The following is a 25,362-nucleotide window of genomic DNA, read 5'->3' as shown; positions in this document are numbered from 1 at the left end:
AAAGATAAATTTGCTGAGCTGCAATTCAAAGAAATATAAAACTGGTAATGCATGTTAATACTTTAAATATACTGAACTATATAAACTAAAAAGTTTTTAAAACTTCAGTGTTTTCTACTTTTGCCAGAACTTTCAAACAAGGCTTTGTCAAATCAACCAACACACTCTCATGGCAGCTATTTAATGTTTTGGATAGCAAATTCATACGAATTTGTATGATCTCATTTTTACACTTGCATACAGTCTTGCTTACACCCTATTAAGGGTTAGATAGGTTTTGTACAAATCATACATTTTCAAACTAAATATACTGCACAAATTCATATGATTTTACCAGCATCTAAAACTGTCACATTTTCTCATGAGATTGGTTTGAATCAGCATTAAAAGTCTTAAAAATCATAGGAATTTCAAAACACATTCTCAATTTAGTTCTGAATGGCACACAACCCTGATGTCTAATGCACTTATGCTGTGCTTGTGTCCCTGTTCCGTCGCCTGCGTTATGCTGTGGACTCTTATTTTGAAGTGGTTCTCTGCCCAGTGTCTCTGGCCGTTTCTCAATATGCGTACTTGTCTGTACTTGTGTTCTTGTGGACTTGTGAAACGTCATCAGTCGCTGCCCAAGTACTGTTCCAATTCAAAGTTCACATCTAGCCAAGTCCAGTTCAAATCCCCGGATGTGTTTTTGATCCGCCCCTTTTACTGAGGATGCATCGAGAGGTGACTTGTGCGGACTTGATACGGGCCATAACCCAGAATTCAGTTCGTCCTCCCATCCTCGAGAGTTCGTTCTTCCGAGTCGAACTTGGCAAGTCCAAACTCGAAAGGACGGAAGTCCAGACTCTGCGAACTTGGTATTGAGAAACGGCCTCTGTCTTCACTTTCTGAGTTTATTTTCTGTTTCTTTAGTCTGCTTGTTTGTTCCCATAGTTACCCTTGTGTGCTCCTATGACAACTGCCCACGCCCCCTTGTTATCTCGTTGAGCTTGTCTGTCTGTGTGTACTTAAACAGCTTGGTTTTCACTTGTGGGGCTGGTTGTTGTTGATGCTTCCTGTGTTGTTCCCTGGATGTGCTTGGTTCCTGCCAGATGGATTATCTGAGTGTTTTGTATCTTCTCAATCAAAGTTGTGTGTTCAAGTGGATTCTCTCTCTGCCTCATCTCTTCGTAACAACTTGCATAGGAGCAGTGCACTTTTTTATAATCTACATGCATTTAAAATAAATCAAATATAACTATCTGAACCCATCAATCGCTGTTGTCAGATCTGAGAGTAAAAATCTCTTTGCAAAACCAACTTTAATCAATGTCTTTAAAGAGCTATGGACCTAGGGGAACATGAGGTGAACTTGCTACACAGGTCATTTTAGCACAGCTTTAAATAAACCGTTTAAGTATGCAGCAATCCAGATCCAATCCACCCTCTATCTCATCACTCTTAGCCACATCGGTATAAGTACTGCAGTGGTCCTCGTTAACAGATGCCACGTGAGGTAGATACAGTATGTTCCAAAGGAGGATGATTTGTTTCCTTTAGAGAAGAAGAGCGTTATTTGCTTGGAGTGACATCATCTTTATTCATTCTGACTTCCTGCCATCTGCTATACTAATTCATCACTCATTATGAATGTCCTTTCATTCACAGGCGATGATAACACACTACACCCACTATAGGTCATAAAGACCAACAAAATATGACAAAAGGAACCAAAAATAAATGTGTCTGATGCATAATAAATTATGTGCTGCTGAAAAGCTGAATAACCTGTCTTTAGTTTACTAGAGTCTATAGTAGAGCTTTTTACCCACCACAAACTAACCAGACAAGGCTTTGAAATATATACTGATATTAACAGTCAAGTTTTTCAGGAAAATAAATAACTTTATTTGTAGGAGTTTTTTTTTTTATCCTACTATTTCAGTAAAATGATCCATTTTAACCTACAAGGATCTTACTCGCACTTACCCAAACCCTGCCACAGGTTACAGTGTAGATTGTTGAAAATTAAGGAGCATAAAAAGAAAACCTTAAAGTTTCCTTAAAATAATGACAATTTCAAAGTTCTCTTTGTTCACTGTAATTATCTTTTTTATGGTAGCCGCAGGGTGCAGGTGAGGTTTGCACAGGGGTTGTTATCAACAGAAAAATTAATTATTTTAGGCTACGGAATGAATCAGTATAACTCATTCGACAATGGTAGGTGTATAAGCATTATACAAAGAGCTAAGCTATGTTGTCCTCCCTAAGTCAGCCAAAATAAAAAAAGTCATTGCTCATCTCATGGCCTGCCGCTATTTATTAATACCATGCTTGGATTGTTACAAAAAGCTCACATTTCTTTGCAATTCAGTAAGAGGAGATAAAAAAGTTTTTCTGCAGCGATCAGTCTTGCTTTTTACTGTATTTTCTGAAGGCAAGACACAGCAACAAAGAGTACTCTACTGAAATACCTACTTTAGATGCACACAGCCAAGACCAAAATGTCCCACAGGCAATAAGATCCACAGGTCTGGGCATCTTGCATAGTCACCATTATTGAGAAAACTCTAAATCTCTCAGTGGCATTTGATGATAGTCCCAAAGGCATACCATAACATTGCATTCCCAAATTCCTCAAATTCTAAAAGGAGGTCTATAACACTTAGAGGTTTCATCCATTAACATTCCCTTTCATCTGAATAACACCTGTTCAGGCACAGGTCTCCTCAGAAGAATGTAATTAGATTTTCTTTTCTTTCTTTTTTTTTGCATTTTTCATCTTTATTGAATGTGTGTGTGTGTGTGTGTGTGTGTGTGTGTGTGTGTGTGTGTGTGTATTGCACAGCGACAGCCCCAAAACCTGAAAGATCTGGAGAAGACCTGTATGGACGAGTGGGCCAAAATCCCTGCTGCAGTGTGTGCAAACCTGGTCAAGAACTACAGGAAACGTCTGACCTCTGTACTTGTAAACAAAGGTTTCTATACCAAATATTAAGTTCTGTTTTTCTATTGTATCAAATACTTGGTTTTTACTTTTTTTTTTTTTTTTTCGTCTCTCACAGTTGAGGTGTACCTACGATGAAAATTACAGATCTCTCCATTCTTTGTAAGTGAGAAAACTTGAAAAATCGGCAGTGTATCAAATACTTATTTGTCCCACTGTATATAAGGCTATCATCAGAGAAAGGGCTAAATAGGCCATGCTAAAGAGCCAAATGTTGATCCCTTAATATTTTTAACACTGTTTAGCATGATTGTATTCCTGTGATGGAGGTGCCCTACCAAGAGATAATACAGGTCAAGTCTTTCTCATCAACAAATGCCAATGGTGCCATTAGTCTTTCAAAACAAGTGAAAAATGAATCCATCTTTTATTATTAGCAGGATTGCATGGGCACAGTCCAGACAGTGATGAGCACAATTACACCCCAGTGTACAGGAAAAGAAGGGCAATGAGTAAAGTTCAATGACACCTCATCAAAACGGAAGGTCATTATGGAAAGATTGAGTTCTGTTCCACCAGAGCAGCCATGTTGCCCCATTCATGATTAATTGTGATCTGTGAGCCTATCGGAACCAATGATCTAGAAAGGAATGGCCTCTGTACACTCATTAAAGAGAGAGTGAAAGTGATGGCAGGAAAAAAAAGAACTAATGACAAAACTATCTACTTTTCCTAGCGACCTTCAAAATGAGCCGTGTGAGCCTATCAGATTGTGTAATACAGCTGCATGTTGCTCTCAGGGGCGCGGCGGGGGTGAGGTGGGGTTGGGTCATTTGCCTAACTAAGAAAACAATCCAACTGGCACTCGATCATAAAATAGCACACTAGACCATTTAAAATCACAATTAACTGCATTTTTCTCTGAAAGTTCACTCTAGGAAAATGCTGTGGTCACATTTACATTTTTAAAGAGGAATCTGATTGCGTTTTGCATCTTAACTGGGCCTATTTAATAAGCAAACCAATTTTTTCACACAGCTTATGGTCTCCTCGTCAGACAGAGAGCCCACAGTGGCTTGTTTCTCTAAGGTGCTTGCTTTGAATTTTTTCCACAATGTAATCGCAAATGTCACACAATAAATAAAGCATGCAGGACTCACGCTGGGAAGGCGTTCTAATGAAGTGGCCAGCTGACGCTGACAGCACAGTTCATGTGTGCAGGATAAAGACCTGAACTACTGGCGCTTAAGGGCCCACAGGCTCAACCAACCAGAACAAATTTGTCTCACACTCTCAACATGGGTCCCCTGTCAAACACACTCCTGTCCTCAAGCTGGGATAAAATACTTACACTGTCACAGATAGAGTGCCCAATACAAAGCGGAAAATATAATGCAATAAATATTGATATATAAGCCTTTTGAAGTCTAAACTATAGTGCAGAGATACACTACTTACATTATAAAATACATTCAAGAAAAAAGATAACCATAAATATTTTTTTCTGTCTCTAAGAACATTGTGATGAGCCAAAGTCATACCTACAATGAGGTATAGACCATTTCCACTTTAGTGTAACTTTTGCAGTTTTAGATCTGGATAAATGTGACATTATCTCAAAATTGCGGCTTTATTTCTCACAATGTTTCCCACAAATGTACCTCAGATTTCTCACAACTGCAACTTTATTTCACATCATTGAAATAAGTACCCTTGATTGTGATTTCATCATATTTTATCACCAAAAAAAAAAAAAAATAAATAAAAACACTTTATAGACTATATCACAGATGTAGCCCCTTGGAATTAGGTTTTATAAAATGTATTTTTTCATAATTCCTATTTCATAATTGCAACTTTATTTCACATAATTGTTTGTGACTTTAATTCTCACAATGTTCAATTAATTTCTTACAATTAATTTCTTGAATTTCTGCTTTAGTTCACATAATTTAGATTTTTTTTTTTTTATCCTGTAATTGGGACTTTATATTTCAAAATGTGACTTTATATCTCACAAACGTGACTATGTCTTGGAACTGCAAATTCATTTCTCATTTGCAAATTGTTTTCAAATGTATTTCTCAAATTTCTTATAGTTCTTATTTCATATTCCACGAGTAAAACTTTTTCACATAATTGCATTTGCTTCCCATAACTGATTGTTTGCTGTAATTGTGACTTTATATCTTAAAATGTGACTTTATACAAATGTTACTTTATTTCTTGCAACTGCAACTTTAGTTCTCGCAACTGCTAATTTATTTCTCGTAATTCTGAAATCATATCTCACAATGTGACTTCATTGCTTAATTTTTCTTCTTCTTTTTTTTAATGCTTCCTCAACATTATACATTTTAGCCAAAACAGGCCTCCATACGGCAGTTGAGCAACAACATCTGTCAAAAAAAATACTTCCAATCCAAAGACCTTTGAAAATGTCCACATATATAAACCTAAAAAACAACAACACCACAGAACATATATAAAGCAACATACCCCCTGTCATCAGTGTTATTTCACGGTCTGCCTGAGACAGTCGGTATAGCTTAATAAACAAAATGCCTTTTTATCAGCCACACAGCATTCTGAAACATTACAAAATGGCATGAGACGATGCACAGTGAGCCTTTCCAGGCGAGGGATGTTTAAAGAGCATCGATTCACTCAAGCCAGCAGCTGTGGCCTCTGACACTGAGAATAGGGTATTTGCTTGTAATTGCCCCCCGACAGTTGCATGCATCAATGAAAGCAGCTTCTGAAATCTCCCACACAGTCTCGCACACAATGGGAGAAATATGATATAGTTCAAGACATTTCATACTCTTCCATAAATATTAGACCGCAAATTATATACGTTTCCATAAACGCTGGACCGCAAATGTTCCCCCACCAGATGTTAACCTACATTAAACTGTGATATTTTAACATAAAAAAAACACTAATTTAAAGGGTAAGTTCACCCAAAATAACAAAAAAAAAAAAAAAAAAAAAAAAAATTTAATACAATGAATATTCTGTCATCATTTATTCATGTCATTTCAAACATGTTTGCATTTTTTTCTGCAAATACAAAAATATACAATACAAATATATAATATACAATACAAATAAATTTTTCTTGCAGAAAAATGAGTTTTGGTTCCAATTATATTCCGATGTATTTTTGGTCAATGGGAACCAGAACTCTTTGGTTACCAATGCTCTTCAAAATATCTTCTTTGAGTTCCACAGTAGAAAGTCATACAGGTTTGGAATGACATGTACTGTAGGTAAGTAAATTATCACAAAATTTTAATTTCCTGAGTGCCATACGTTAGTTACCTTTAACTCTAATAGAAAGTAAAGAAACTCTATGAAGTTCTTAACTGCTGTGTAAGAAACAAAGGAAATGTGACTGAAAGTGAGGCATGCCACCAAATCACACCTTGAAGCATGTCGGATGTGTGACGTCTGAATGTGCTGTGATTAATAGAAGAACTGCCACTGATGATTCCACTCCCTCACTAAGCCAAGGAACAAGTGCACCCTGAGGTATTGTAGCTAAAAATCCATTATTCAAGGAGGAGGCTGCAGCTCCAAGCTGCAGAAGCACAGTTGACACCAGGAGGCTCTGAGGCCATGCTCAGTTACAATTATAGCTCCTAGTACAGCTAGCCTGGAAGCACACTTAAAATCACAGACCTGTGAAGCTGAGAAGCCTGGGAAGCTACAAACAAGGATACGACCTGTTTTCATATATTATTTCATCACATTATTTTGGCTTCCTCTCATATTCAGGAACATAACTATCAGCTGAAGAAAATTTGGACCGATGCGTCTATGCTTCATTCTTCTAAGTGGCATCCAAACGATAAAGTCTGCTTTTGAGGAACACTTAAATGATGCTCCACCATTGCTATATACTTCAGTGCTCTTGCAGCCTCAAGCAGACACTTTCAGAAAACAGGTTCATCCCCTCGGGGAGCAGAAAACACACATAAGAACTGTTTCTTCTAGACTGCAATGAGATTAAATAGAGAGCAAATTCAAGAATTTTGCTTCTCAGGTTTTTCTCAAGAAGGAAACAACCCCAGTAATCTCAAATGTGTCTCCTCTTTAGGGTTTTAGAAGAAATCCCAAACTGTGCTCAGATTTGCCAAGAAACTAAATTCTGCAATCAAAGTCAGAGTTTTGATATGAACTCATATTAATTTCTCATCAAATTCTTCAAATTATCTGAGAAATATATGAAAGAGTTCTGAGAAGCTATGAAAGCACAACCTCTGAGCAATAAGATTTTCCTTTGGGTCAGTCTTTCCATAGAATGCACCATATTTCTACATTTATGCCAAATACATGATAAGACTGGTGTTTTTACTGCATAAGAGTCAGAAGAATGTTGATCTGAATGTTCAAAATCACCTCTGAAGAATCTAAAAATAGTGTGCTAATTAAGTTAAACACACGTCAAAGTACCTAAGACAAATTTTACATCAACACAACATTTTTGACATTTGCCATGGGCCATGACAACAATGAACATTAGCTTTGATGTTATGCAGCAGTTCTGGCTGCTCTGTGAACAATGTTGAAGATAAAAATCCAGTTGATGTAAATCTCCCTATGAAAAGAATCAGACAGGAAACCTGTCCAATCTCACAGTGAGCGCATTTGAATCCAAACGGATGTGCATCGCTCGCATGTCTATTATGGAAGAACACATTGGCAAAGATTGGAGATCGATTAGAATAGGGAGAAACATCCACTGAGCTACGGTAAATGGATCCCAAGTCCATCCAGCATGACAACTGATCAATCTCCTCCTATTTCTCAAAATACTGATGTAATGTGGCAAGCTATTTTAACATTTATGCCTTAAAACTAACGTATGCTTTTTAATTTTATTAGCAATGTTTTTTATTACTTTTAAGTAGGGATACACCGATATATTGACCAATAATCGGTATTGGCTGATAAAAGCAATCATCTACACTATTAGCTGTTGATCAGGGCCGATTATTTTCTGTCAATCAAAAGGTGGCAGAAAAGTGTGTCAGACAACAACTTGCATGAAGGAAATGTTTCTTGTGTTGAATTTAGGGCTGTTCAGGTTGAAGCAATAACACATTAACACAGCACTTTTAACGTGGTTTCTATTTGACCCAGTAAACCACACGCAGTTCAAGCCAAGCTGTGTCGTTTACAGCAAGAAATAGATAAAAAAAACTGTCAGTAACAGCATCAGTTAACTGCAGATATCATTCTGATTAATCAGCTATCGATATAAATTATAAAATGTAATATTGGTGCATCCCAAATTTAAGCAATCCATTATTGACAAGTGTCCTTTTCACACAAGTGTCCTCATCACAGTGACTAGTATATAGCCTATTTCAAGTTTTACATTTACAGTTATGTATTTTGCAGACTTTTTTCAAGGCATGCAAGTACTTCCATACTAAAGTCTTATTAACATACAAAAACAAAGCTGGAACAGACACAAATAACTATTTGGACAATGACTTGCAGAAAATGAATAAGCACTTTGGGCAACTATTTCAATTTATCTATACTCTTTAAATAAAGTAGATTGATTGGTTGGTTGATTGATTGATTAATTGACTGAATAAATGAAGTACTAATATGTAGACTAATAAATATGCATAATGTCTAGTATGTATTGATTTGGCCACTGTTGACAGGCTATAAGTAGCTACTAGTGTTTAAGGAGTGGTTGGTAAACATGAAAAATATGTCTACAAGTCATTACTGGATTACTAGAAAATAAAGCATAAAAACTAGTACAAGAAAACAGATGCTTGTTAGTTTTTAGTTAGTTTAAATATTACACCAGCTTGCCATATATGTAAAAACCGTGGGAGTATGATCAGGAAAGCCGTAGCAGCCTTTCAATGGGATCGCGTGTAAATAATGTCTCCCTTACTACCTTCACTTGAGCAATAAAAACAGCATGAGCTATAATGAATGACATTTCAAATATTCGCAACTGACTTGTGCTCCAATATAGTTGCTTCCAACTAATAGTACGTTCTGAGGTTAATTCCAGGACATGTAGAGACGCACAACAAATATTTTGTTGTAAACGAGCCTTTAAGGTCATTCAGTGACGTGCTGAATTATAACACTTCTTATTGTGTCTCCCTGTTCTTCTAGAAGTGAAAGTTAAACAGCATCATTCACAAAAACAGAGATTCTGCGCTCTGCCACTCACCTTTGACGAGATGCGGGACAGCGAGGTGCACGCAGAGGGCGATGGAGACAAGCAACGGTCCCATCCTCACCGACCAGCAGCTACGAGTTCCAAGGTTACAAACGTTCAACGGTACAGACGGTTAAAACTTCTGAGGTACACGCGAAGGTCTTCGACTAAGTATCTCCCAGGACAGGTGTCAGTTAAGTCCGTGTTTTATTTTTTTCTCCCAGGAAGGGTCAGCGGAGATGTAATAAGTGATCCTCTCAGGAGTTCCTCTTGCACTTCTGCTGCAATGGCGCGCGGCGAGATAACGGAGAGTCTCCGCGCGGGTCCCGATCAAACGGTGATTGCGCGCGGCAGACGGTCAGTGTAGCGCTCGAGCAGCGGCGCTGTCTTACTAATAAAGACGAGCCTTGCTCCTCCCCAGCAGCCCTGCTGGAGCCTCCAATACACAGAACGAACGGCAAAATCCAAATGGGTGGGACACTGTCAGTGTGTTTTACTTCTCCCCGTGAAAGATGCGCTTTTTGCTCTGATGTAGAACAGGTACAGAGGCTTAACTGTTCTGACTTCCCTTCCGATCACAGATTTATCGCACTATCTCTTCTCTCTCTCTCTCTCTCTCTCTCTCTGTAGGTGAGATAGTGGGGTGGCCCTGTAGGGGAGACCGGGGATGGCTGTAACAATTTGTTGTTAAAGGATTAGTTCACTTTTAAAAAAACTTTTGCTGATAATTTACTCACCCCCATGTCATCCAAGATGTCCATGTCTTTATTTCTTCAGTCGAAAAGAAATTAAGGTTTTTGATGAAAACATTTCTCCATATAATGAACTTCATTGGGGCCCAAATGGTTCAAGGTCCAAATGACAGTTTCAGTGCAGCTTCAAAGGGCTTTAAACGATACCAGACGATGAATAAGGGTCTTATCTAGCGAAACGATCGGTCAGTTAAAAAATAAATAAAAAAGTTTAAGTTTTATAAGCACAAATGCTTGCCTTGCTCTGTTCTGTGATGCGCGTTCGTGATGTCACGTAATACGCAATTACGTGGAAAAGGTCACGGTTGACTTAGGCGGAAGTACCGAGTCAGTAGGCTTTTTAATATTAAAACACCCAGGATACGCACACGAAATGGGCATTTTAAACGATAAACTGACACAAAGACATTTGAATATGTGTATATGGTCCTCCTTTCGCACATTTGTAAACACTGACTCGGTACTTCCGCCTAAGTCAACCGTGACCTTTTCCACGTAATTGCGTATTACGTGACGTCACGAACGCGCATCACAGAACAGAGCAAGGTGAGCATTTGTGCTTATAAAACTTAAACTTTTTTATTTATTTTTGAAGTGACCGATCGTTTTGCTAGATAACACCCTTATTCATCGTCTGGTATCGTTTAAAGCCCTTTGAAGCTGCACTGAAACTGTCATTTTGACCTTGAACCGTTTGGGCCCCATTGAAGTTCATTATATGGAGAAATGTTTTCATCAAAAACCTTAATTTCTCTTCGACTGAAGAAAGAAAGACATGGACATCTTGGATGACATGGGGGTGAGTAAATTATCAGCAAAAGTTTTTTTAAAAGTGAACTAATCCTTTAACGTGCGTCATTTATCTAAAACTTTGATGTGATCTTCCCATATTTACAAATTATGCTACAAATTAAAATAAGATACAATGAGTAGCCTACCTGTGTTACAACCCACCTTCATTACCTGAGTGAGCTGTGTTGCAACAGTTGAAACATTTTAATTTTATGCATTTATTTTATGGTATTAACCTTCATCACTACTACAACCCAAACCCATTTCATTTCAAAGAGTTTAATTTCAAAGTATTACGCGTATACAAATAATAAATGTCTTAATTTAAACCAGAACATATAATTGGAAATATATGGCTAACATCTCAAAACATTAAAGCAGAGCTCAAGAATTATGTTTTTGTCCAGTCCATGGAACAAAGTAAGAACGGTCATCATTTGCTCAACCTCATGAAATTCTAAACCAGTATGATTTACTTTCTTTTTTATAACATAAGAGTCTCTTTTTTTTTTTTTTTTTTTTTTTTTTGGTCAATGGTCAATAAAAAATGTCAGAGGTCAATAAGACAGGGCTTAGACTAAACCAGGATTAGGCCATTGTTCAATTAGGACATTTAAGTAATTTTTTTATAAACGTGCCTTAGAAAAAAACATTACTGGTGTGCATCTAAAGACAAAACAAAGGCACTGATTTGTTTTAAGATCAGTCAGTGCAAGTTTCTTTCAGCTGAAACAGCTCAGATTTGCATTTTAGTCTAGGACTAGGCTTAAGCCTTGTTTGTGAAACCGGGTTTGAGTTCCACAGAACAGAAGTAAGTCATACAGGTTTGTAAAGTGAAGAGGGTAGTATGATTGACAACATAATTTTTATTTTTGGGTGAACTATCGCAAAAAAAAAAAATCCAGTACATGTACAGTACACATACATTGCTAAAATTTAAAATGTTAGCAGGGCAATTGTAAGGGGGGGAAACACTAGTGCAACTGTGTGTGTGTGTGTGTGTGTGTGTTAGTCACTCTAACACACACACAGAGACTATACAATGTCCCATGTTGTGCAATCTTAGTACACTGGAAAGGGTTACAATCCTCCTGTCCGCTCAACCAACAGAAAGACAGAAAAGATTATGGTGTTACAATGCACTTCATTCTCCCCTATACAAATCCTTATGCTATTCTACTAGTAATCTCTATTTTAAGGGATAAGTACTTATTGCATTTAGTAATTCCATTAATTTAATGGACATGCAAATTTGTGCAGCATCTCTTTGAATACTTGAGTCATTGACAGACTGTGGAGTACTTTACATTAAAATATAAAACAATTTAAAGCAAACCAGAACTGTCAATTTAACACACCACATTATATCCGTCATTAGTCTAAAAGGAGTAAAATCTTTGTGCTGGCTGGTTCAGTTGTGGGCGAAGTTTTGTGTGAATACTTATCCAACATGGCCTGCAAATTTAACTGCCAGTCCCTGGTGATTTGATATGACATTTAATTAATTACACACAATAAAGTGGAGCATCTCCATACACATCACATCAGACACAGCTGGTTACCGGCATCCAAAAATTGCTAAACCCTTTCCTAATCCTCCAAGGAGTAGTTTAGAGGCTTATTGCTCTTCTTGTATGTAACATGTGTGAAGAATAATAGCTCATACCTTCAGGGACACCTCTATTTTCAGGTTGTACCTGAATAAGACAAGTTAATGCATTCATAGTGCTCTGCTGTAGCCATATACAAAACAGAATAACCGTCTAGTGCCATATGGTCACGCAAGAATGCGGAAATATGAATTATTGAGTTTCAGCAACGTGTAGCATTTATCTTACATCAGGATTCATATCGCTTAAAAAAGGTGTCTCTGCTGACAAAATACTTCAATCAATATTCAAGGATCAGTACAAGTTAAACTCATCAACAGCACTTGTGGCATCATGTGACTGCCATGAAAATTAATTTCCAATTGTCCCTCTTTGAAAAAAAAAAAACAAAAAAAACATTAACACTAAAATACTCAGTAATACCTGTAAAAAGTTAAAATAGTGTTTTGATAGCATAGAAACAAGATATAAAATAGGTTAAAAAAAACAAACAAAGAAAATCTAGGTAAAGTGATATATATTTTACTTATTTATCACCATGACTCTCTAATTTCTAAAACCCTACTATAAAATGTTAAGAATTTATGCAATTTATATAGTTTCTAATTTAACATGTATTTTAATGATTCTTTTAACAGAATTGCTTTTTTGTATTATAAACTTTGTCAAAAACTGGCTTCCCATATATTTACATTGCACGTGCTTTTGTACTAAATAAATAATTTTAAACTAAACTAAATTTAGCTAATAAATAAATACATTTTGTTGGAGCTTTACTTGTAATATTTCTTTAAAGCAACACTTCCTGTGGTTCTATAAATAATAGCATATTTCTGGATTCTTCATTGTCTATTGCCTAAACAGCATGCTGTCAAATATTCCAAAAAATTATGTGCAATACCCTTATGACTGCTATTTTATATTTAATGTATATACCACCTTACACCTTTGGAGCGCTTATTGTCGTCCATTTAATATACAGTTGAATGCATTAAAGAACCCTCTTAAGCATTACTTGAGAGATTTGTTTTAATCCTTTGAGTCCTTTTCTAGAAGTAGGGGATTTGAATAGTCTTTTCAACGTTTTTTTTTTTTATTATTATTGCCTTCCATCCATCCTTCAGCTGCCTGTTTTTGAATTTTGGCAGTAGCTCTTTTTCCATGTTCATTACTCTATTCGCTCTTTCAACCCCCACGGCACTAAGAGAGGAGAGGCAGGGAAGACAGAATTAGAGACACTGCATTAATTCACCAGAGAATATTACTTTTGTCTTCCTGAACAGCAGTGGGACACAGCAGTGCAATACCCTCCCAAAAGCCCCTGAGCTCCTGCTTCAAAGGGGAAACGCTCAAAACTCTCTGCGAATCATGATCTTTAAAATATACATTTGCATCAGTGTTTCCACAGGCTTGGGAAAGTGGATCCGGCAAAGACTCCATTATGTTACAGTGAGTTTTTTTCTTTTTCCGTAAATGTGCAAGACCATAATAACTGCGCTCTGCCACTGTGCTGTGTTCTCCATCTGTTCCTCTGATACATCAAGCCAAAGAACCCTGTGGAAATTTTATGAAGCACTTGGCCTAAATTAAGAGGAATTTGCACTTTCAATTTGAACCGTGCTTGAAAGTTATATTTGTTTGATTTTGCTGACTGCTGGTCCCGTGATGTATTTATATTAATTTGCTGGCTGTCATACACTGAGCCTTTGAAGGAAAAATTTTGTTCTACTGTGTGTCCCCAACAGACGGAGCAGAGGTTAGATTATCCCCCATTTAAACAAGCCAAGAAACATAGACGACTGGAATCCATGTGGTTTTCCTGCTTACTGTGGAGCTACTGGAAAATGTTCTATTATGTCCTCATTCTTCAAGCATATAGTGGCAAGTGATGCCCTGTAAATGTGCAAAAAAAAAAAAAAGTTTAAAAAAAGTAACAAAAATGTTATAATATATACAGGTGTGCTCATAAATTTACATACCCCCTCACAGAATGTGCAAAATGTTAATAATTTAAACAAAATGAGAAGGCTCATAAAAATCGCATGTTATTTTCTTAGTAGACTACTGTCCTGAATAAGCCATTTCATATAACAGATATTTATATTCTCCACAAGACAAAATAACTGAATTTATAAAAATTACCCCATTCAAAAATTGTCACACCCTTGAATATTAAAGGGTTAATTCACCCCGAAATGAAAATTCTGTCATTAATTACTCACCCTCATGTCCAAAATGGCATAAGACATAACTCGGGGGAGATGAATGGTTGAGTAAATAATGTTATTTTTGTTTTCTATGCGCAAAAAAAAAAAAAAAAAAAAAAAGTATTCACGTAGTGTCGCAAAACTGAAGTTGAGATTTTGTTTAAAGATCATATTTTTTCATGTGGTACTGCAGTTAAGAAGCTTCATAAATACTTAAATGTTTCCCAGAAGACAAAATAAGTACAATTTGCCTTGATCATCCAATGCAAAAAGTTTACACCCCCCAGCTCTTAATGCATTGTGTTGCCACCTTGAGCATCAGTAAACGTTTTCACCTTATAAAATAGTTATGCATGAGTTCCTCAATTGTCCTATAACTGTCCCAGCTATTTCAAACCAGGCCTGCAACAGAAGAATGAGGGGGGAAATCAATCTTGCACTCTACCCTACCGGATACTGTGTTCAGGGTATGCAATGTATCAACAAAAGACAACAAAGAAAATCTTTTCTCAGCTTATATTGAATTTTTACATAAACAATTCACCATAAACACCAAACAAACAAACTCAACATTAAATAAATTACACAAAAAGTAATGATGTGAGTAGATGAGTGTGAAATATCCCATAAAGATGTTGACAAATAATGGGGTTGATAAATGGTAGGAATTGATGAAAGGAAGTATTTGTCCTTCTGGTTGTAGCTCGGGAGTCTTTGAATAAAATCCTTGGGCAGTTGCACCCATGCACCCAAGCAAACTCCCAATCCAGCACTCAAGGGCAATGTAAGTCACGTGTAATACAAAAATCCTCTACAAAAGAAACAACTCATTAACATTTTTACAAATTGCTCGCCAAAGCATACACAAATAAGAACTACTAAACTAAACGTTTCTCACGCCAGGATTATTAGTGAGAACAGCAGATACCATGTGGTTACTCCAACTGAATCTACCTCTTTCTCTACTACTTCCTTTTTTATCCGTAATGAATAGGTGCTACTGGTGTCCCCTAGTGGATGGGACGAACATAGCACTGACAATAAGAACAAGAAAACCATGTAACAGACAGTGACTGTTACAGTCCTCATTGTTAAAAGATGGATTTCAAATTCATACAGTCAATGTTGGAAAGGGTTCAAATATGCTCAGGACCAACGCATGAACAACTATTACAAAAAAAAAAAAAAATCATGGTCGTGGATCATCCAGGAAATGACACACAGTATTAAGATTGAAGGGTATGTAAACTTTTGAATGGGGCCATTTTTTTATAAATTCAGTTATCATTTTGTATTGTGGTGCATATAAATGCGTTATGTGAAATAGCTTAAAGTAGCATAAAGTACATACATTTGAAGACCAAAGGACATGACACATTTGAAGACCAAAGGACATGACCTGACATGAATGCACGCAGTGATAGTGAATGCAGTGATACTGATAATGCTCCAATGTTACTCTCATCCTGTTTCATATTTTGAAATTCTCTGCTGCCTATGATTTTTTTTTTCCATTCCATTTTTTTCACTTTGCTTTCTGTAGCAAACATCCGCTGCACATTATTTTGAGTAACATTTGCTATCTAACAAGCAAGACAATTATATAGCTATTTCCCATAACAGAGTAATGCATCGTTTGATGTTTTTGTAGGAATGCGACCCAAAAATGGGTTTCATGTCTGTTCTGATAGAGGTGCATACAGCAGGGGAAAAAAAGAATGCTAAATGCAAATAAACACAAGTATATATTGTGCATGAGAGCAAAATAAACTGATCAGTTTTTACAAGAATGGAGAAAACACTAACCATTTTTTCATCAATTATGTCAAATTCTCCATACGTGATCAGGCTCTATTGTATTTTGGTGATAGATTAATCTGTCATATGAACGTATTGGAAAAATATGCCTCTGCCTACATTTTTGCAAAATCAAAACTACAAAAATGTACCTAAAATTCAGTGCTGTTTCTGCCTAAAATGAACACTATAGTTGCAGTGAACTCCTACAACCTTTATACCTTGTCTCAAAAATTATGATTACGGGGCAGATTCTCAATTAATAAGGATTTATTATCGCACTGTTCCTTATAATACTATGTCATGATCTCAATAAACTTTTACCATAGTGCATGATTCATAAAATAATACATTTTGATATTTACATCACATCACTCTAGCTCCATATGTGTGGCTTTTCTGATGTACAGTAGTAAACTTGCTAGGTAGCTCACCTGCTACAACATTGCACTTGCGATGTGAAAAAGCTCTTGTAGAAGTCTTGTAGAATGGCATGGTTGCTTCAACAAAAGTGTCATCATTTCACTTTGCTTTTGACAATGCTATCCTCTCGGTTTTGGGTGGGGTTTAAAGTTGGTGGTTATGTTCAAATGCCATTGAACGATATCCTTATGGTAAAACTAACTGAACATTTTGTTTCCAAACTGTCATGATACATGGCCCAACCAAGGTTATAAAACCAGATTAATCTGTTTCAGATAAAACTGATTGTGCTTTTAGCACCACTCAATGCTTCAGTTCAAATAAAGATACAATTATTAATACAACCCATCTTTACATGCAATTTCTTTGTTAGTAAGCTCAGTATATACATAATTAAAATACATGCTTTTCCTACATTTCGACACATGCATAATGTCAATTTTACCCAGATAAAATATAAAACAAAACACATGAGTATAATGTGTCACCATGATATTGTAATCTCACACATAAAGAGCTGTGGTGTACACAGGAGGCATGTGTAATATTCCCCTCAGTTATACAGAGATATAGGAGCTCCCCTGGAGAAACACCAGTCGATGTGTTTCTTTATTGGACTTGCTGGATTCATCCACCCACACACCTTCGCCTAAATTCTCCCCAATCTACTCTGTTTACTCTGTGTTGAAGGGGGAAAAGAATCACATCATTGCTTCTCTGTGCATCATCTTGGCCTGTTTACACTGATCTCCTTCTGCAGCTGCTTCATATGTAACATTCACATCAGTGTTTCCACACAAACTTCCTTCCTTCCTTTTTCCTTTCTCTTCCATTCTTTCTTTCATTTTCTCTGCTCTTCTTTATGACCAACAATGTGTAGTAAATGCTGCTCAGGATAAAGGAATTTCAGCATGTTTTGATCATTCTTCTTTCTTTCACCAGGTAGCCTCAAATGGTGCCCTTTGTCCAAACCTCCATGGACGGCCCTGAGACTCATTTACAATGTCAGTGTGGCTGTATATCAGCAGACGAGAAACAGAACAGAGGGACTATATTTCTCTTGGGAGATCAATAAGCCACACCTGCACAGATTTACTGCACAGAATCATGACTTATGAGCATATCATCTTACTCCTCCTTGGCATTTTCTCACCCCGGCCGGAGTCACAAACATGACAAAACAAAACAAAGCAGTGACACTTTTATCTGGTATTACAGGAATTTCATTAGAGACACATGCTTTGGTGTTGGAGTTCTTACTTCTGAGAATGCTACTGATAAAAGTGAAGTGTGACTTTTTTTCTCTCAATATTACAATAATTTTTCATACCACAGCTTAATATATATAGACAACTATACAGTCATTCAAATGAACAACGCAATAACTAGCTCTATTCATTTGGTAAAAATTGATATGACTGAAATTGTGTCTGCTAGACTATAATCGTTCCTGTGACAGACAGGTTTAGTTCAACTAAACTCAGATTCTAAGAAAATGGAGTGTGAATTGACATGATTGGCAAATTTCTCACTTTCGGTGTATAGGCATAGTTACTGTGTTTGCCTTTTCAGGACAGTACAAGACAGTTGTAGGTTGATTTGTCACTCAAGAAACTCTTTTTAATTTATCAGTTGAAAAACGTTATGCCACTTAATATTTTTGTGCAAACCATGATTTTTTTTTTTGGATGAATAGAAAGTTCAAAGGTACAATATTTATTTTAAATGCAAATCTTTTGTTATATTTTAAATGTCTTTACTGTCACTTTGAACAATTTATTACATCCTTGCTAATCCTTTTAATAAAAAATCAATCAATCAATCAATCAATTAATTAGGGGCAGTCGTGGCCTAATGGATAGAGAGTTGGTCTTGCAACCTGAAGGTTGTGGGTTTGAGGCTCAGGTCCGGCAGGGATTGTAGGTGGGGGAGTGAATAACCAACACTCTCTCCTCCCTCAATACCAAGACTGAGGTGAGACCCTTGAGCAAGGCACCAAACCCCTAACTGCTCCCCAGGCGCTGCAGCATTGGCTGCCCACTGCTCCAGGTGTATGTTCACTACTGTGTGTACACTTGGATGGGTTAAATGTAGAGCACAAATTCAGAGTATGGGTCACCATACTTGGCCACACACCACTTCCCCCTTCCAATCAATCAATCTTACTGACTCCAAATTTTTGAATTGTAATCCTAATAATAACTTTGTTATTTATTACCACACTATCAGGACCTGTATCACATTGTTTCTGGCTAAATACTGTAGTTGCCAAATGTTATAAACTGTTTGAACTCTCCTGATGGAAAATGTGAAATGCCTGAATTTATTTATGCTCCAGATAATATATATATATAAACCTTTTGAAGTTCACAATATGTCTTAAAATAAGATTATACTTCACTTTCAGAGTTTTCCCACACATTGTAATTTATACACTTCACTGAGCAATAAGACCTAATTGCATTTATTAATTTTGACAACATATTTCAGATGTCATGCTCTAATTGAGGCCGTCTCCTCCAGAATCCAAAATCAAAGACAAGGCAAGCTATACAAGCTTCCTGCTTGATTTCATGGGCCAGCAAACAGAACAAAAACAAATCACAATGCTTTAAACATAATATTAATCTTCCATACTTCAGTAATAACCAGATAATCACTTATTTTAAAAGAGATCAACTATGCATTCAAATCAATGTTATATTGACACAAAGGTCCTGAGAGGTTATTGGAACACTAAGGTCTATTTGAACATGTTGTAGATATGAAATAATCCAGAAGTCAAACTATATTAAGATTGAATGTTTGTTGTCAGTGTTTTTATTCCAAATGCAAACAGTTTACTCTGCACACAACAGGAGAGCTGGGACATTATTAGAGAACTAGGTTGGTTTATCAGGTCCTCTGCCACATTAATCCTCCCCACAGGACTCTTAATGTAGACAGAGGCCAATAAATTACAGTTAACTACAGCTAGATCAATCCATTTCTCTGCCTTCGGCTAGGTGATAATTGTGTCTTCACTGGAAGGTTACAGCACAGGTCAGCAGCTCACATAAACTATAGAAGTCATGCAATTGGAAAGACACAAGAGACTAGATAGTGTAATGTTTATCAGGGTCGTGAGATAGAAGTGATATACTGACTGTTTCTTTCTTCTCGGTTTCCTTTCTTTATCTCTTTTCCTGTAAATTAGTGTATCAGCTAAGCATCATTCCCCTGCACTTTGATTTTTTTTGTTCTTCCATTTAATAAGAATGCTGTGAAACTCAAGCAGCACAACTTGCTGCTCCTTAAATTAGCTCAGACTGTAACAGTCATATGACCCTGAGCTATCTAAAGTTTGATGTTCATGAGTTCATTTATATAGTGCTTTTCTGTCGTCAGTACTATATCCTGCCTTAATGTGTTCTTTCAATAAAAGTAACTGTCATATAATGCTTTTGACAGCTATATATCACCACCAGTCTCATATTTCTTCAAGGTGAGAGCAATGTTGCTATTAATGAAATGGAGAAGTTCTGTCGGTGTCTCTGCAGTTTATATGGACAAGTAGAAGCTAGTGCAAATCATAAAAATAGCTGATGCTATGACATGGAATATTAGTTATGATATGTCTCAGTGTTTTGTTTTTATTTTTGCGTTGACATTTAATCTGCATTATACTGTAAAAAAAAAAAATCTGTAAAAATAGGGCACAGCGTAACTGTATTAATATTATGGAATTTTCCATATTTATGTTTTACCTGTATTTTGAATTTTGAACTTCATTTTTTTTTATGATTTACTTGTAAGATCGATTATCGGCTATTGAAGTTCTTATACATTAAAAAGAAAACGGATAACTATGTGGCCAGTTGGGCTGTTCTATCTATGGGGTAGCATCATGTTGACATCGCAAATAGTAGACAAATTGGAGGATAGTGATGTACTGGGTGCTTTGATGTTGATTACTGCGCCTAGTACGGTGGCCTTTTTCCAGTTGGATGTGGCTCCGTACACCAACTCGTCCTGAGAGTTTGTTTCAATGTGATAAATGGCGGATGCTGCACGTGAAGCGGTGTAGAGGGACAACGAGTGCGGGGCAGTTTGTCTCTCGCCAGCTGCTTGCAGACAAAGACGGAGAGCTGCCCAAGTTAAGAAACCCTTGCTGATTCTTCTGCTTCTTTTATCAGGTAACATTCACCCGAATCCAGGCCCTGAACTGGCACAACTTGAAAACCCAGATGATCTAAAAGCCAGCAGTGGACTGCGTCTTATCCATCGAAATGTACACAGTTTAATTAATAAAATTGATGCAGTTTGCATCTTGTCAAACTCAACTGATTATGACAGTATGGTCCTGTCAGAAACGTGGCTGAAATCATCAGTTACAAACAATATGATTCATATTGACGGATATAATGTTTTTAGGACAGATCGTGCTAAAAAAAGAGGGGGAGTTGCGATCTGTGTCAAAATGGCACTCAAGTTTACTTGGATAGAGTCCATCAGCAAGCCAAAATGTTTTGAACTGTCTGTAATTAAGTTACACTTCTCCAGCGGTGCTGATTTTATAGTAATGGGATGCTATCGTCCACCATCGGTATCTCATGAAGCTTTAACATTGCTGTCGGACTATGACTTTGTATTGCTGGGAGACTTGAACTGGGACTGGTTAACTAAATCTTCAAAATCATTTAAGGTTATTTGTGATGCTTTGAATTTGTCACAATTAATTAATTCTCCAACTAGGCTGAATTTAAAACATATGGACAAGTCCACATTGCTTGACGTTATACTTACAAATTCAAAAGTATTCCTCTGTTGGAATATTTAGTAATGATGTTAGTGACCACTGTACAGTTGCCTGTATCAGAAATTGTAAACTACCTAAATATAAGTCTAAGTTTATTTTTAGGAGAAATTATAAAAATTTTAGTGAGCAAGCATTTTTACATGATCTGTATAATAGTGAAGTTTTTCATGTAGCCTATATGTGATATGGCAAATGTTGATCTGGCATGGAATTACTTACCTCTAAGAAGATTGAGTTTGTGGTAAAGACAATACATGGTTCAATACATATGTTTCTTCTTCTATTAGAGAAATAAATATTGCTTGGTCCAAGGCTAAAAGAACTAATAGCACTAGTGATTGGGGACAATTTAGGTTACTAAATTGGGTTAGGAATAAATGTCCTAAAATTATAAAAAAATGCAAAAAGTGAGTATTATCTTAGTATGATAAATAAAAATTTTAATGATCCTAGCAAATTTTGGAAGCTGATAAAATCATCAACTGGGTCTATGTGTCACGGTTTCTGTTTAGTTCCTGTTTGTCCTTATTTGGTCTGTTTCCTGTCATTAGTTAATCGTCATTTATTCCATTCACCTGTCTTGTATTAATCCATGTTTCCTCATTAGTTTGTGTTCTTTATAAGCCTTGAGTTCAGTAATCCTTTTCTTTGTGTCTTAAAGTTATGTTTATGCTGTTTATCCTGTTGTTGAATACGTTTACCCCATGAAAGAACCTGATAGTTCAGAATCCCTCGTCTTCCTGCCTTCCTACATCAGCATCGCGTAACACTGTTGTCTCCAGCAGCTAAATAATGAAGAAATTAAGGACAAATATAATATAGAAGTTTTTAATTCGCATTTTACTAATATAAGTTCAATCACTTCATCTGTTTTTTTCTGTAGATGTAGATGTTAAGGATGATATGAGCATCTCTTCAAGTTGTGTAAGAAATGTTTTTAATTTTCTACCTATTTCCCTGTCTCAGGTTCATAAAGCCTTGATAAGTATTGATTGTAAAAAGTCTGCTGGCCCTGATCAAATAGAGCCTTACTTTTTAAAAATATCTGCAGACTTAATAGCGAGACCTTTTGCTTCTATTTTCAATTTAAGTTTAAGTAGTGGGCTGATACCAAATTCTTGGAAGTCAGCGATTATTCGGCCATTACTGAAGGGTGGAGACTCCACTGTATTGGATAATTATCGGCCTATTTCAAGATTGTCTGTTACAGCTAAAGTGTTTGAATCTATGGTAAATGAACAGTTAAAGTACTATTTGTCAGCTAATAATATTTTGTCAAACTCAATCAGGTTTTATTCAAGGACATAGTACTGTAACTGCTACAATGTCAGTCACTAATGATATAATAACTGCATTGGATGGTAAAAAACCATGTGCTGCACTTTTTATTGATTTATCAAAAGCATTTGATTCCATAAATAATGATCTTTTGTTTCAAAGGCTTAAATGTGTAGGTTTTAGCGACATAGTGTTGAAGTGGTTCTCTAATTATTTGAGTGGAAGGACTCAATGTGTGTCCATAGATAATTGTTTCTGCTCCTTTTAATAGTGAAGACAGGTGTTCCTCAAGGATCAATTTTGGGGCCAATTTTATTTTCTATCTATATAAATGAACTTGGTAAAGGAGTCGAGCCAGCAAATGTACACTTTTTATGCAGATGATACTATGCTCTACACTATGGCTCCATCTTTAAAAGTGGCAATGAACTCTTTACAGAATGCTTTTAATTCATTTCAGACTTCTCTTGGTAACTTAAAATTAGTGTTAAATGTTAAAAAACTAAATGCATGATTTTTACTCTGTCCAGATTACCATTAAATTATTTTGTGATTCAAACTTTAAATGGTACAGAGATTGAAGGGGTTGAATCTTACAAATCTTTGCATCTGGCTCGATGATAAGCTGACTTTCAGTTCTCATATCGATAGTCTTTTAAAGAAATTGAGACCAATGCTAGGTTTTTATTTTCGTTTAAAAAGTGTTTCTCCTTTGGTGCTCAAACGTTTAGTAGAAAGTAGTCTTCTATCAGTATTGGATTATGGTGATATAATTTATATGCATGCACCTCAGACGGTTTTGAAAAAAACGGTGTAGTTTATCATGCTGCTTTACGATTTGTCACTGGTACAAGTGTCCGTACACATCACTGTAATTTATTTGAAATGACAAACTGGACTTCCTTGTGCTCAAGGAGAAAAAAAAACATATTTTTTATTTTAAAAGCTTTAGTGGGTAAATTACCACAGTATATATCTAGGTTGCTGATATACTGCACAAATATTAATAATACCAGATCAACAGAACATTTTACTTAAGATGCCGTTTTTTCATACAGAGATCGGTCTGAGATTTTCTGCTTTTTCTAATTATGCTCCATATGTGTGGAATGAGTTTCAAGGTATGTTATATATGGAATCTGTACCATCTCTTGCTACGTGTGTAAAACTATTTTAAAGTCTGTTTATATAGAACAGTGTACATGTTTTAATAACTGACTAGGATTTGCAATGTTTCTAGAAAATTGTTTTACATTTGTCCATTGTGTGGTGATGTCTATTTCTTTGTAAATGTGTCCTTTGCTGCCTATCTTGAACAGGACTCCCTGGTAGAAGAGATTGTATCTCAATGGGACCTTCCTGGTTAAATAAAAATAAAAAATAAAAATTGCGTCGTGTTTTAGGGTTAATGGGAATGTCCTTTAAAGGCATTTTTTGGATCAAATTGAGGGTTAGTAAATGATGACAAACTTTTCATTTTGGGTAAACAATCCTTTTCATATTTTCAAAATAGAAAATGTAACTTTACAATCTAAGAAAAAAAGGTGCTCCCTTTCAAAACGGACATATTTGTACCTTATTTACCACGAAAGCGTGCGTATTGGGCCAAGTTCACACAGCGGCAGAATACAGGCGAAGCCCTGCTGAGCGAACAGAACCATAATGGACAGCTAGTTGTCTGTCACATTACACGGTGTGAGAGTCCCACTCTGCATCGCTCTTGTGGGTTTTCATTTCAGTAACTTACAGAGGCGTAGATATGAGCTATGTGTTATCTGAAGGATTAAATCCAGTCTGTGTGTGACTATAATTCAGATCTAATGGACAAAATCACCCCTAAATTAAACGTTTGTCATGACTTTGCCATTTTGGACATTGCCATCTTCAATATTTACTTAAGTCAGTGTCGCTATGGTTACAGATGATATTCACAAATTGAATACAGGCTTGACTTCAGTTGTACATGCATACAGACAATATTCATGCCTCTATTTTAAGCTGCTGTGGGAACATGACATTTTGACAATAACATTTTGACAATATACTTATGCGCACATACTGCATAAGTATATGCAGCTGACCGTGTGAGCGTATTAGTACCTAAAATGTACATATTAATACCTAAACGTGTACCAAAAATGAGTGCCTTTTGAGAGCGTACTGTCCCAGTAACAGATTTTGCACTTTTTATACAGATTTACTGTCCAATGTAGTTTGCTAAGACAGTAACATACTTTAAGCGCTTGATTGTGGTTTCATCTGGGGAATATGAATAATTCTGAACTCCCCAAACCCTATGTCCCCATTTCAAAGCAAAGACATATTTATCTCTGGTATGTACCGTATTGTTTCACAACCAGGTGGCCTGTGTTGAGATTTAATTCCCTGTTGTAACATGCTTGCTTGGGCAAAGGCACATGAGGGATCAGAATTTCCTGTCTTGGAAGATATGGATATTCCCCACACGCACACATAGTATTTCCCTACCCAGATATCTGCACACTAAATAGATCAATCATTTGCATTTCCCATCTCTCATGCTAACATGGCCCCATTTATCATGTTAGACAACTTCAT

General features: G+C 36.3%; 1 protein-coding gene across 2 annotated transcripts in view; it reads right to left on the bottom strand.

Moving 5' to 3' along the window:
- LOC306871112 (EGF-like repeat and discoidin I-like domain-containing protein 3) overlaps nucleotides 1–9,745 on the bottom strand; it is a 191,286-nt gene extending 181,541 nt beyond the window's left edge. Inside the window, exon 1 of one of the 2 annotated variants that reach the window (XM_079418814.1) lies at nucleotides 9,141–9,745. In XM_079418814.1, the coding sequence (XP_079274940.1) occupies nucleotides 9,141–9,204 (64 nt within the window). In that variant the 5' untranslated portion in view covers nucleotides 9,205–9,745. The remainder of the gene's footprint in view (nucleotides 1–9,140) is intronic. The other variant, XM_079418815.1, reaches the window with a different exon arrangement.
- Nucleotides 9,746–25,362: the final 15,617 nt, after the last annotated feature.

Source organism: Barbus barbus (assembly GCF_936440315.1).
Source record: "Barbus barbus genome assembly, chromosome: 6".
NCBI classification, from domain to species: Eukaryota; Metazoa; Chordata; class Actinopteri; order Cypriniformes; family Cyprinidae; genus Barbus; species Barbus barbus.
Note: the sequence above shows the minus strand (reverse complement) of the source record. Positions and strands in the feature narration are given on the sequence as shown.